A 14,523-nucleotide genomic window follows, 5' to 3' on the forward strand; every position below is an offset into this window, starting at 1 on the left:
ATTTGAGTGTTGTGGATGTTTTGGAGAAGAAAGAATAAAAGGTATTCAATAGAGAAATTTTTTAATTTAGTGTCTTTGTGGTTGTTTTTTAATGGTGTTAATGGAGGAAAATAAAAAAAATTGAAGAAGAGCATTGATGGAGAATGGATTTGAGGTTGTTAATGGAGGAATTTGAATGTTGTTGATGTTTTGGAGAAGAAAGAATAAAAGGTGTCTATTTTTTTATTTATTTTTAAAAAAAATTCTATTATATTTTAAATAAAATATTAGTGTTTTTTTTAAACAAATATATGCGTTTTTTTTCCTTTAAATGGATATTTAAAAGAAATTAAATAGACAAAAAAAGGAGTTTTAATGCGCCCAACGGCGGTTGTTTACACGCCAGCAGTTAAGGGGGGATTTTAATTCACTTTAAAGATGTTTAGGGGGTAAATAAACGGAAGTTAAGTTTAAATGCTAAAGTGAGTTTGGAGGACAAGTTCTGGAGGGAAAAGATGTTTTTTCTCTTTAAAGTATTCAAAGCAACGAAACTCTTTCAATGTTAAGAAAATAAAAGAATCAATATATATATATATATATATATATATATATAAAAGAGAATGTTAGTCTATCCTATGTGGCATGTCTTAGATGCCTTCATTGCCCTTTTTCTTTTTTCTCCTTTCTTTGAAATTTTTCCTTCATTATTTTCATTAATAATTAGAAAAAAATCATCATATTTATCATATCTAATTATATCTCATAATTATAAAAAAAAAAAAAAAAAAAACCTCCACCTATTTGCATTCTTTACTTAATTATCTCTTAATTATTGTGCTTAATAAGGACAAATGAAAACACTTATTGAATTCAATAACACTCAATACCAATTTAATAACAATTACAATTTGACTATAAAATATAGATGTTATAGCACAATAAATCCACTGCATAAATTCTTTTCCTCTTCTTCGTTGTATGCATTCTCAATTGTTTTCTTTCTTCTTTTTCTTTTTTTGTTCAGCTTTTTCCCTAATTGTTGTTGTTGTTTTTCATATTTATTATTTTGGTTGCTAACAATAATAAGTCATTGAAGGTATTAGAAGTTCCTACAAGCTAATATAGGCATACAAGAAGAAAAGGTGAGAAAGGCACACTACGAAATAGGTATTATTGAATAATTGGTGCATTATTTTTGTTACTCTTTATTGCAATACCTTTGGCTATAGTGTTAAATATTCACATAATCTTTCCTTTGGCTATAATCACTCTATTTTAAATTTTAGAAAATTTATATACAATAATAAAAAGGTTAGGAAAAAAAAGGTGAAGTGGGTCAATTATACAAGTCTTCTTTGTTCAACTATTGTTCACATTTAACGTAACAACTATCTTCCTCTGTTTGGGCATATAGATAGCAAGTATACTTTATGCTTTTGGATTTTTTTGGTTCAGTGTAATTATACATACCTCTCACCCAAAAAAGTATAGATATAATTTCAAATTTAATCCTAAATATCAATCTTATCCAATTAAACTTGGTGTTATTTTAGGTAAAACTTGCATAAATTAAGTATTTTTTCTTATTTTATCACATCTGAAACTCAAGAATTATGATTCCCGGATTACTTAGTGTGTGAAACAAAAGAGTCCTTAAAAGGACACTATAATTTTTTTTTTGTTTTCCATCCAGTGTCCGATGTCCGGTGTCCGTATTGGAGCCCAAGGTCAGAACAAAATAAAAACAAAATCTTTATTCCTAATTAGTAAATTCCAACTTAAGGTTTTTCAAAAAATTAATAATGACGTCAAGTATTATACCAGACAACTACTTGCCAAAAATAAAGTAAAGTAAAAAAAAATAAGGAGAAATAAATTTAAGATATGTGAAATAGAATGAACATCCCTATAAAATGAGATGACACCTTCCAATGCATCAATGACGCTAAATGACCCTAAATTTTCAATTATACAATAGCAATTACGTAATTTACTAATTCATAAGAAAGTTGTTTATTGCATGTAATATTGTAGTTCTTAATTTTTCACATTTTATAAAAAAAAATTGTCAAACATTTTTAAAGATTATTACTACTTTCTATCGTTGATTGGTCTAAACCGTTTAAGCTTACAACTTAAAAAATATAAAAGTATTGCTAAGATAACAATGATTTCATGAAGTTGATTGCCTCTTTTTATTTCATTTTCTTTTCCAAGAGAGTAATCTTGATTCGTCTATAAACATTAAATAATTATTTATAAAAAAATAAATTTTTAAAGTTGGTAATATATTTCGTTTTATTTCCTTTATTTTAGACACAACAAGGTTATGTGGCACATCTCTATGATCAAAAATATTAATTAATTTTTTTATTAATATTTTGACATTTTCCTATTTTTCTTCACCTATGATGAACTATGTATTAAAAAAAATAATTCTTAAAATAATTACTTTATATTAAATATCATTTATTGTATTTTCCTTTATTTAATAATCTTTAAGAATTTTAGCTTATTGAAAGCTCATTTAAAACTGCCTAATAATTAATCTATTAAAATGAAAAAGACATTCCACAAAATGATAGATGAAACATCAATTTGCTAAATCTTTCATTTTCTAAATTGCATATACATAGGAAAGTAAAGAAAGGAAAACACCCCCCACCCCCACCACCCAAAAAAATAAAAAAAAAATCACATTAATGATAAATAATTTAATGAAAAATAGAAAGGATAAAATAAGATAAGAAGAGAATATGAGATTCATATATTATATATAAAAATAATAAACAAGTTTGAAACTTATTAAAAATATGAATAAGAATAAATTTGTTTTATGGAATCTTTTTTTTTTTCTACTTTCTTTTAAGAAAAAAGAAAGTATTATTTTACTTAGAATATATTATATAAAAATTAAATATTTTAGAAGATTGAAAATACGTGAGTGACGAAAATTCACAGAAAAATGTATGTATATAATTAAGAGTGTGTATAATTGTTTAGAATTTGAAATAACTGAAAATTAAAAAAATCTCTTCAAAAACTTTCAGCACTCAAAAATCTAATTAATCCGCGCTAAATTTACTAGTCAATAATGTAGCAACTACGTTAGAAACAATTCGTAGCAAGTTTTGACATTGAACTGATAAACTTATTAAATTAGGCAATTTTTAATTGAAGGGTGGACAGGACACCTTATTTTTCTGAAAAATAATTCTTATAAAAGAATATTTGTTTTTATTTTGAACGCATCCTTAAACTAAAATTTGAAGGGCGGAAAAGAAACTATAAATGCAATGAGCATAAGTTTCGACTAAACTAGTATGACTTTAGGATTCAAGTTATATTGATAGAGCATGGACGTACAATAATTTTGACACCATTTGTCATGAAAATAGTGTAAAAATTAGGTAGGGTATTCATTTGTGGACAGTCTTTTATGTTCAAGCCATCGATTTGAAAGTTATTAAAATATAATTTACGTGACATTTTTACCCTTATCTTTTCCCTTTGAAAGCGGCAAAGAGCTGCTTGTTAATCTCTGTAAAAAAAAAATTCTGGTATTAATTAGTTCAAACTCTAAATATCTCATGAAGTTTAAACTATCACAATTCAAACTCCATTTTTTTTTCTTTTTCAAAATTTAGAAATGTCCAATTGAATCTTCAGAAATTACTTATGGAGTTATGAACTGTCACAGTCAAACTCCCAACTTTTTTCTTCAATGGGTTTTCAACTGCAGTAATGCCCGATATGGAATTTTGATGAAGTGTCATAGCTTAGACTAGATTTTTTTTATTTTATTTTTTAAGGAATTTCAAAAAATTGTAGGAATTTTTTGTGAAATTTTAAACTTCCACAATTAAAATTTTGATACTTTTTCATGAATTATGGACTACCACAATTTAAATTCAAGGCTGAACTGTGGTTATACAGAATCACAGGAAAAAGCAGCTAAATATTGAATAGTTTAATTTACAGTCTAAAATAGATATTGCTATTTTCCAATTTCTTTCGTAAATAGTGGATTTTTTACCTACCTTACTCTATCTAAGTTATCATATTATCCTTGTTAATTTTAAGTAATTCCCTGGAGTTAATATAATATCTCCGATGGTCACTCAACTTTAAATTTTTATTTTAAAAAATCACTCAACTTTATTTTTTTACTTTAAAAGTCACTCAACTATCACTTTTTTACTTAAAAAGTCACTCAACCTATTTAATTATTTTTCTAAATAAATTTATTTATGTAGAATTTCTACTTAAAATTAAAATTCTGAAAAATAAAAAGTATTCCTTTCTTTTATCCTTATTCTCCTAAATTAATTTCTCTCCCTTCTCTTTCTCATTTTTCTTCTCATTTTTGCATATTGTAATTGATTCAATATTTAATATGTTTAATAAAATATCAAAGGATTAGATTAAAACTTAACAATAGCTGAAGGATCAAAATTGCAATTATTTTGTTCTGCTTTTTGATCCTTATTTCTGCTGCTTTTTTTTTTTTTTTCATTTGATATTAATTCTCATACTGAAGTTCGATTAAATTTGAATTCGCACATTACATGACTTATTTATAAGTACGACGCTCCCAACGAACCGTCTCCCTCCTCGTGTTTTAACTCTAAATGTAACCTTTATTTAGTAGTAGTTTCTGAAATATATGTGCGTCAACCTAAACTAATTGTGGTAAATCATTAAATTTATATTTCATAAAACTATAACTACATACAAGCTTATGTCGGTACCATATGTATGAAAAGATTGTACTATATGTATGATGAATTAGGAATTTTATAGTCATAACTAAATATTACGTGTAACATAGTGGTCACCTACGTTATAGGGATTCACTATATGTATGCAATAATTTTAGTAATAAATGAGTTAAATTACGTATTATTTAGTTATATTTCATCGTATTAATATAGTTTATATTAATAAATTTTTATCCTTTGATTATTGTTAATATTAGTAATTTTTTATCTTTCAGTTATTGTTAAATTTAATCTGATCTTTTAATATTTTATTAGACATATTTAATATTGAATCAATTACACTATGTATATTAAATATGTGGAAAGGAAAGGTTCATTAAAAAATATTTTTTATTTTTCAGAATTTTGCATTTAAATAAAAATTTCACATAAGCAAATGTTACTTAAAAAAATAATTAAATAGGTTAAGTGACTTTCTAAGTAAAAATGTGATAGTGAAGTGACTTTTGAAGTAAAGACTAAAGTTGAATCACTTTCTGGAATAAAAGTTCAAAGTTGTCACATTGTGAACCGATACGAAATGATATATTATCAATATATTTAAAATAATATTGGTGCAATATTGTGAAAGATTACGAGGATCTGAATTCTACGTTTATTTAAGCATGCTGACGTAGAAACATTTATCAAGTAATATGAAAGGGTGCATCTGGATAAGTGAAAACTTATTTGATTTGCAGTTTAGATACTTGAAGATGCCACACATAAAATGTTGAATATTGTCACTTGACAAAATTTGTATGAAAACTTCTTTAAAGATTCAAAATATAAAAGTTTCTAGGAAACTTATTGATAATCCTTATATTGTATAAGCTTATAGTTTGAAAATTATTGAAACTCTTGGAGAGTTTTCAAAAGCAATAAGATTATTTGCTAGAAATATACCAATTTGGATTGGTTATGAAGTACCATATCTTAGTACAATTGGTCCACTCATGTATCTCGTAAAAAACTATAAGATCCAATATAACCTTTCGCTCAATTTGTTAGCAAGGTATATTTCTACTCCTACTAAGAGACATCGAAATGGGATAAGATACATGAGTTTATTTTATTCTAAATATTGCAGTCCCGATCTTACTGGTCATGCTGATGTTGGGTACTCATCTAACCTACATAAATCTTGATCTCAAACATACAATATGTTCACATGTGAGGATACTGTCATATCTTGGAGATATACAAAGCAGTCTATCGTAGCCACTTCATCGAATCATGCTGAGATAATAGCTATTCATGAAGTAATCCGAGAATGTGTATGTTGAGGTCCATGATACATCTCATTCAAGAAAAATGTGGTGTGAAATATGACAATGTACCCACAATTTTATACAGAGATAATTCAACATACATAGCATATCTTAGGGGAGGATTCATAAATGGAGACAGAATGAAGCACATTTTGCCAAAGTTTTTCTACATACATGAGCTACAAAAGAATGATGATATTAACGTGCAACAGATTCGTTCAACTGACAATGTGACTGATTTATTCACCAAGTCTTCTCCAATTACAACTTTTAAGGAGATGGTGCACAAGATCGGAATGCAAAGGTTCAAGGATTCTCTCATTAGGGGGAGTTAATACGTGTTGTACTCTTTTTTCCTTACGAGGTTTTGTCCCACTGGGTTTTCCTTGTAAGGTTTTTAATGAGGCAGCCGAAATGCATATTATTAGAGATGTGTACTCTTTTTCCTTCACTAGATTTTTTTCCTACTCATTTTTTTCTAGTAAGGTTTTAATGAGGCACATTATCTACCAATTAGACATTCAGGGGGGAGTGTTATAAATGTATTTACGTTATAATGAATGTCTATCAAGATCTACTTTGATATCTATTAGGATTTGAAGCATCTGTCTTTTATTCAGACTAGGAGTAAATTTTCCTAATAAATAGAGGCGTTTTGTTCATTGTATTTACAATCTTATGATCTCTCATCCCTCAAGAGAAGAAATAAGAATCACTCTTTCTATTCTCTCTACTCTTCTTCTTTATTCTTTCTTGTTTTATAACAATTACTCTTTTTTACGTAATATACCTAGGAAAAAGTTCATGAAAGAAAAAGCTGATCATATAAATATTGAATAGCTTTTGAAAAAAAGATTTATATCATCTTCAATTCTTTTTATTCCCCAATTTTAATAATTTATTTGTTAGCAATTACTACTTAATTTTGACCAGTCTAATTTATCCAATCATAGGATAAATTCAACTAAGTTGAATATGATTTTTGAAATATATTATCCTAATCTTATTATTTATTGCTTATACAATAATTAATAAGTCAATATTTGATGGACATTCAAAATAAAAAGAATGATCAATTTTATTAAGTAATAAAAGTAGTTTGTGAAGTTTTGTTTGGTTTATATAATAAGCAAATGTTTGATTGGGAATTAAAAATAAACAGATTAATAAATTTTTAATTAAAAGTAAATATATTTTGTGAAATTTAGTTTTCCAATATGATGTAATAGTCGTACAATTAAATTTTTTGAGCTTTATAGATATATTGTTTATGAATCTATTTTGAATAGTAGACATATTTTACTGAAACCAATATTGTTTATGAATCTATTTTGAATAGTAGACATATTTTACTGAAACCAATATGTGTTTGGAAAAATGCTAATATTAATAAAGACTATGGTGAAAACATAATTTTACTTATCGCCACGCATTATTAAAATATATCTTACTTTCTTATCATTTTTTAATTCAAAATCTCTGCACAAATTTATTCAGTACAATTTGTTTGCCCACTTTTGCCTTATCTGGGCTTCACTTTCTTGTCTCCACCGAATGCGTGTAAGTTTTAACTTTTTTTCTTTACATCTCAATAATAGTCGTTCTTTTACTTTTTAATTCACACATTCTTTTATGAGTTTAATTATAATATAGATATAATTAATAATAAAAAATGCAGGAGGTATAACATTTCTTTATTTTTGGTTGCATTGAAAATTCATTAAAAAGATAGCAAAAGTCAAGCAAAAAATAAGTTATTGTCTCTGTATCAAGATTTTAAGAGATAATTAGTTACCAAAATTTTAGGATACATAATCAATTTCCATTTAATTGCATTAAAAATTTACGAAAATGATAGCCAAAAATCTATTTAAAAAATAAGTTACCTCATATGTAGGAATTACAAATTTATAGGAGATACAATTCATTTTTAATTTTATTACAATAAAAATTCATTTAAAATATAATCAAAATTTGCAACTACAGTCCATTATACATAATGATAAATTCATTCAATCACCGTAAAAGTAACTTGACATTTGTATAAATAGATTTCTTATATATATATAAAGAGAAATTAGCGGTTAGGAAAAACATTCCTACTTGAAAAATTGGAGAAAATGTTTTCATCTTTTAGTATTTATATCCCTATGGATGTTTATAGAAGGAAAAAGATTCAAGTATGGACAAAAAGAAGTCAAATAATTTCTCGTAGAATATAATTCTTGTCACACCTCTTTTTTCGCCCGACTGGATCGAGGAGTTAATCGAAGGGTTTTCTCAATTAAAATGACGGTATTGAATAAGGATTAATTTTTATCATTTTTAGAGTCGCCACTTGGAATTGAGTTATGGTGTTCCAAGTCACCTTATTGAATCCCTAATCAAAAGGAAATGACTCTTTGTTAGTCTGCGAAAATAGAAGACTGGGTAAGGATTCTGTTGACCGAGGGGAAGGTGTGAGGCACCCCTCGAGTCTCGTGGTTTTAGCACGGTCGCTTTATTGACTTATCCTGACTTAAACTATTTTGATAAATTATGTTAAGGCCTAAAATCGCTCATTTTTTTAATTAAAACGAAAATAACTATCTACGTCTCTTATATTAAATAAATCGGTGATAATTAACTTTTAAAAAAAATAATTATTTATCAAGGTGCATTAGTGCATCCTTGAATTTTTTAAAATGTCTCGAAAAGATGCATATGCCACATTCTTAATTGAGACAAATAATGTATTTAAAATTTGCCTAATATTAAAGACTTGACTACTTAATTTAACTTTTTTTTTTCATTTTTTAATTGTAGAAAAAAAACTTTTGAATGTTAATTAAGCCATAAAATACTAAAATACTAGAAATCCATAATAGTCAAATAAAATAATAATAATAATTTAATAATAATAATAATCATGATAATAATAATAATAATAATAATAATAATATAAATAATTATATAATAATAATAATAATAGTAATAATACTGCTCCAGTTTAATACTTGAAACAAAAATTAAGATTGTTAGATTTAAATAATGTACAGTTACTGTTATTTTAAATAAAATAAAATAATTTACTTTAGAATATATTTTCCCTTTACTATATAAGGGTAATCAAAATTATATATGTATATAAAAACAAACAGTGCATCTAATTTCAGTGATAAGAAATTCTTATAACTTAAGATTGTGCCGCTAGAAAAGAAAAAGAAACAGACATGGCTAATGTCATCGGCGGAAAGAGAAAATCCGACCAGATCTAGTGGATTCACTGCTGGCTCTGGTCAAATATAATGCCAGAAAAAGGAAATGGATATGGCGGTGTTGGGGATTCTGGTGAGATGGGGTGGGGCGATGGCGACGCAGATGGAGGGATGTTGGTGGTGCGGGGAACTGGTTGGAGATGGTGTTGTCTCACCAGCGGCTTCAAAGACTGGGGTTGTTGTCGTCATTGGCTGTTGATGGTGAAGAGGAGAATGGAGGGAGAGCAGCGGAGGCACGGGCTTCTCCAGTGGCTGGTGAGGATGGCGCTTGAGGCGACCGACTGGCTTTAAAAAAAAGAAAAAAATGGGAGGAATGGAGATGGCTTGCTACTGTCGTTGGTTCGCCGGAGGTTGCTGACGGGAAAGGGAAGGGAAAGGTGATGGCGGCACAATAGCTGCCAATGGTTGAAGAATTTTTCGGCGACGAAAAGATCGCCAGTACAGTGATGTGATGCATTTTTTAACTGGTCATGTGTGAATTATATTCTGTGTGCGCGCCCAGTGCTATGTCTTTGAAAATGTATTTGAATTAGCAGATTATTCCGTAAATATTTTTTGCTTTATTTTCTCTCTATTCATATTCTTAAACTTAGCAATATGTCATACTGTATTTCAATATTCAACATATATATAATATTTAATGGTTTAACAGTATACTATAGATAATTCACTCAATCAGTTAACCACACATGCAAAATAATGAACATGTTCATTCATGCTAGTTTATAATAAAATTTACAAAATGAATGATACATGATTGAATAAAACCTATGATGAAATCAGAAATTGTCACCGAAAACTCAAGCGAAAATTCGAACTTGATTCTCTCCTTTATTTTTTGTGTTTTTGCTTTTATCTAACTTTCTTTCTGATGTTTTCTCTGCTTTTTCTCTTAGTTTCTGATGTTTTCTTTTTTGTTCTCTGAATTCTCTTTTTCAGTCTCTAATTTTTTTTTACTCTCTGATTTCTGATGATGTGGATGTACGTTTTTTTTCTTTGAGGGGGAAAAAGTCCTTAAAAATATGAACTTTTAGGGGGGGGGGGGGGGGGACGGTTATTGTTTATGCAGATAAGAGGGAGAATTTAAAATTTAAAATAACTATTTTTATTTATTTTAATAAAAGATAATACTAATAATAAATAAATAAAATAATAAATATAAATAAAATAATAATTAATTTTATATTTATCAAAAATATAATAACAATTTATAAATAGACAAATATAAATATAATAAAATAGTATGTAAACTACTAATTTATTTATTAAAATTTATAAAAGAAAACATATATTTTTAATTTTTATATTATTTTTTTTAAAATTATAATAAAAATAAAAATGATATATGATTAAATATAAATATAAATATTTAATATTGATAGACAAGTTAAAATTTAGGGAGGATCAAAAATCACGTGTCTACAATCCTAGTTCTTGAATTTCCTCAGAGAGTTTACTGAAAACGGAGGTTTCAACGGATGCCTGAAATGATCGCTCTACAAACAAATAATAATTCATAGTTGAGCTTATTAATTATTATAAGGCTAGTAAAATTATTTTAATAAAATAAGCATGAAGTACGCATATCTTTTCATCATGCAAAAACATTTCTAATGATAATAGCTTATCGAAATTTTCATGTTCTAAAGTATGCCACAATCGTACTATGTGAACCTTCAAGTTCCATTGCATTTTAGTATTCGATATCTCATGAACAAAGTCAATTTTAGTAGACAATTGTTTATAGAAATTGAAAACTGTGTTTTTTTTGGAGGATGAATTTGAAATGTTATTGGTGTGTGTGTCTATAGTGTTGCTTTAGTTTTTGAATTATACAGTTGAGATAAAGATAAAAAACTGAAATAACGCAATCTTAAATTCAAATTCAAATTTAAATCGATGGGTGTTAGACCATGGTTCCGAGGATGGTCCGGAGCCCGAGGCTCAACGAAGTTTTAGACCGAATCAATATGGGGCCCTCGACTGGCTGAAGAGCTAGTGAGTGTGGGTCGGCGGGATCGGCGAGGCTATTTGTGTTATTGTTGGTCCCTCATGGTCCAATTGAAAACCTATCTTTTAAAATTAAAAAGAAAAGGAAGCATCCCTAAATAGTCTTGCTTTAGAGACTTTATTATTGTTGGTCCCTCATGGTCCAATTGAAAAGCAACTTATACATTACTATCATATTGTAGTTTGTGTTTTCTAAATTCATTGTTTTTCTCCAATCACACCATTATATAAATCCCACCCACTTCCTCCCATTCTTTCGTAGTTTTTGTGAGCTTCAAGTTAAATAGTGAACCAAACTTTACAATTATTTTCTCTCCACAAAGAAAAAACATCCTAAGAAAAGAGAAAGAAAATGGATGGAAAGAGCAAAACATATGTAGCAATTGTAGTAATACAAACCATATATACCGGGATGTTCTTGCTTTCAAAAGTTGCGTTTGATGTTGGAATGAATCCTTTTGTTTTTGTCTTCTATAGACAAGCTACTGCTGCTGTCTTCTTAGCTCCTATAGCCATGTTTCTTGAAAGGTAAATAGATTTAACAATTTTGATTAATATGTATGTGAAGCTAGGATCACACTTATCTCCAATAATTATATGTTACTCAGACCCTTCAAACATGTGGTTGTGTTCATGTCGGATCATTTGAAAATGCATGGCTTTTAGAGGATCCGAAGTACACACCTGATTGTATTTTTGAAAAACTTGAGCAACATAGCCTATAGTTCCACCAGCTCCCTTTATCTTTCTTTTAACCATGAGTGTATTTGCTCAAGTGTGTGATCGAATATTAAATGATCGAGGCAAGAGTTTTATTCACTTAATATATTGAATTTTCGAATTAAATGGCTACATAATTTAATGTGGTATTAGAGCGGGCGAAGTTCCTAACACTAATTAGTCTGTGTGCCATTCATTATTGAAAAATAGCATATGGTTGACTCATAAAAAGAATTTAGGGTGCATGCTGAGAACATAATCAAGTAAATACAATTGTGTTCCCATTAGCTAATTAATTAATCTTTTGAATGAGATGATTATACAGTTAAATATTAGAATACTGACCTATTATTTTGTGTTTGTAGGAAAACAGCACCACCAATCTCACTCTTGATCTGCTTCAAGATTTTCATGCTCTCTCTATGTGGGTAAGTTGATTAATTATTCTACAATACATATGGAGAATCGATTTGCATGTTGGGGATTAATTATATGTGTATAATGAAATTGGTGCCTTAAAATCAGGGTTACACTGAGCTTGAATATCTATGGAGTGGCACTTAAATACACTTCTGCAACTTTGGCTGCTGCAACTACTAACAGCCTTCCAGTTACTACTTTTATCCTTGCAATTTTACTTAGGTATGAGTCTTTTTTCCCTTTTATTCATCATTCACCGAACTTTCCCCTTTTGTGGTGTTGAGGGGCTTGGCGAACCCCTATCATGTATATATAGATATAAACAAAAGTTTAATGGGGGGCATAAACCTGACTCCAAGCTTCACCTCCCGTGATGATAGGGGATTTTCGCGAACCTCTATCATATGTATATATATATATATATGTATAAGCAAAAGTTGAATGGCAGGGCACAAACCTCACCTCCCCCAGTGATAGGGGTTTTGCCGAACCACTTCCATATATATAGATTTAAAACAAAGGTACAATATGGAGGGGATATAAACCTGACCTCTTATAAGCAAGCATGGTCCAAGAACTAAGTTAGAATTAACTACAGTGAGCTAATAAATAAGAGCACTATACATTTGTCTAAAGTATATTACTAGTTATTATTACTAGGAAGCTTATAAATTTGTCTTCTTTTTTGGTTTCTTTGGTAATTGAAAATCTAAATTTTCTTTTATCTTCTCATAGTTGTCCTCTTTGTGTGTAGTAGATGTGTGGGATGTGCATCTATTATATAAAAATAGAAAAAAGAATCCTGATGTGTTGTTGAAGCATCATTTCTTTTTCATCAAAGTGCAAAGTTAGGATTGTATATGGGCACTTATAATACAATGAAAGAAACTATATACTATATATAGTATGTAATATAATCTATATATATATATATATATGTATGTGGTGGTTTCAAGAATATACTTTGCAGAAAAGGTTTGTTAAGAGTGTTAGGATCAGTAAAAGTTGATATTTTATGCTAATCAATATGAAATTATGAGGGCAATATATTTCTTGGCCTAAAATATGTACACAAGAAGATCCTCTACTTATTTATTTCATCTTAAGGATCAAAATGGTTCAGGTGGGCTATGTCTACTTAATTATATATATTGTTTGCCTTTAACAAGATTTATCTACTTAATTATATTTATATCTCGCCTACAAGTAGGGGAAAAATAGGGAAAAGGCATAAACACCCCCTTAACTTGTCGCCAAAACTTACTTTAACACTTTAACTTTATCGATAATTATTTACCTCTCTAAATAACTTTCACTTCAATTATATTATCCCCTTAAGAACTGACGTGGCAAAAGAAAAATAAGAAAAATAAAACGTGTTTTAATTAAAAAAAATTAAATAAGTGGGCCATACTTTAAATTTCAGCCACTAATCTTTCTTCTTCCTCACAACCCACCACCCTCTCTCTTCTTCTTCTTCTTCACACCCTGTCACCCCTCTCTTCTTTTTCACCATTTTTCTTCACCATCATCATCAAGAAACTCTCACAAATGTTCGTTAATTTTTTTTTTCCATGTGGATTTCTATCATTAGTTAAGTTTTTCATAATATTATTTTTAAGAAAATTCAATTTATTCCGTCACAATCAATTTTTCTCAATAACTAAATTTCAAATTTATTGGATTCTTATTTTGATGAACAAATTGACAATACTCATATGAAGAACATTGAAAAATTTGTATTGAGATTGAATCGAAGAAGAAAATCACAAAAAGAAAATCAAATCCAACAAAATTTTCTCAAAATGTAATAGTCAAACTTGACAAAAATATTCAACATATTTTTTATTTCTAATTCCTTTTTACCCTAAAAGTGAAATTTTTTTGGATTACAATTATAATTGTGCATAGCGGGAGCTTTAGTGCACCAGACTACTCTTTTTTAATTATAATTTTAAAAAAATCAAATTTCAAAGATTTGAGTCTAAAATTAAAAAATAAGAGTTGAATAAGAAAGAATTGTGTGTGTGGGGCGGGGGGGGGGGGGGGGGGGGGGGGGGGGGTGGGGGGTGGTGAAAAGGAAGGGGGGTGGGGGGGGGGGGGGGG

The 14,523-nt window shown here is 28.5% G+C and overlaps 1 protein-coding gene across 1 annotated transcript in view; it reads left to right on the forward strand.

Moving 5' to 3' along the window:
- The first annotated feature begins 11,476 nt into the window (after positions 1 to 11,476).
- LOC107851749 (WAT1-related protein At5g64700) overlaps positions 11,477 to 14,523 on the forward strand; it is a 9,130-nt gene continuing 6,083 nt past the window's right edge. The window contains exons 1-3 of the mRNA XM_016696831.2: positions 11,477 to 11,805; positions 12,363 to 12,425; positions 12,523 to 12,639. Coding sequence (XP_016552317.1) covers positions 11,630 to 11,805; positions 12,363 to 12,425; positions 12,523 to 12,639 — 356 coding nt within the window. The 5' untranslated portion in view covers positions 11,477 to 11,629. The remainder of the gene's footprint in view (positions 11,806 to 12,362; positions 12,426 to 12,522; positions 12,640 to 14,523) is intronic.

The sequence above is a fragment of the Capsicum annuum genome, chromosome 12 (assembly GCF_002878395.1).
Source record: "Capsicum annuum cultivar UCD-10X-F1 chromosome 12, UCD10Xv1.1, whole genome shotgun sequence".
Taxonomy (NCBI): domain Eukaryota; kingdom Viridiplantae; phylum Streptophyta; class Magnoliopsida; order Solanales; family Solanaceae; genus Capsicum; species Capsicum annuum.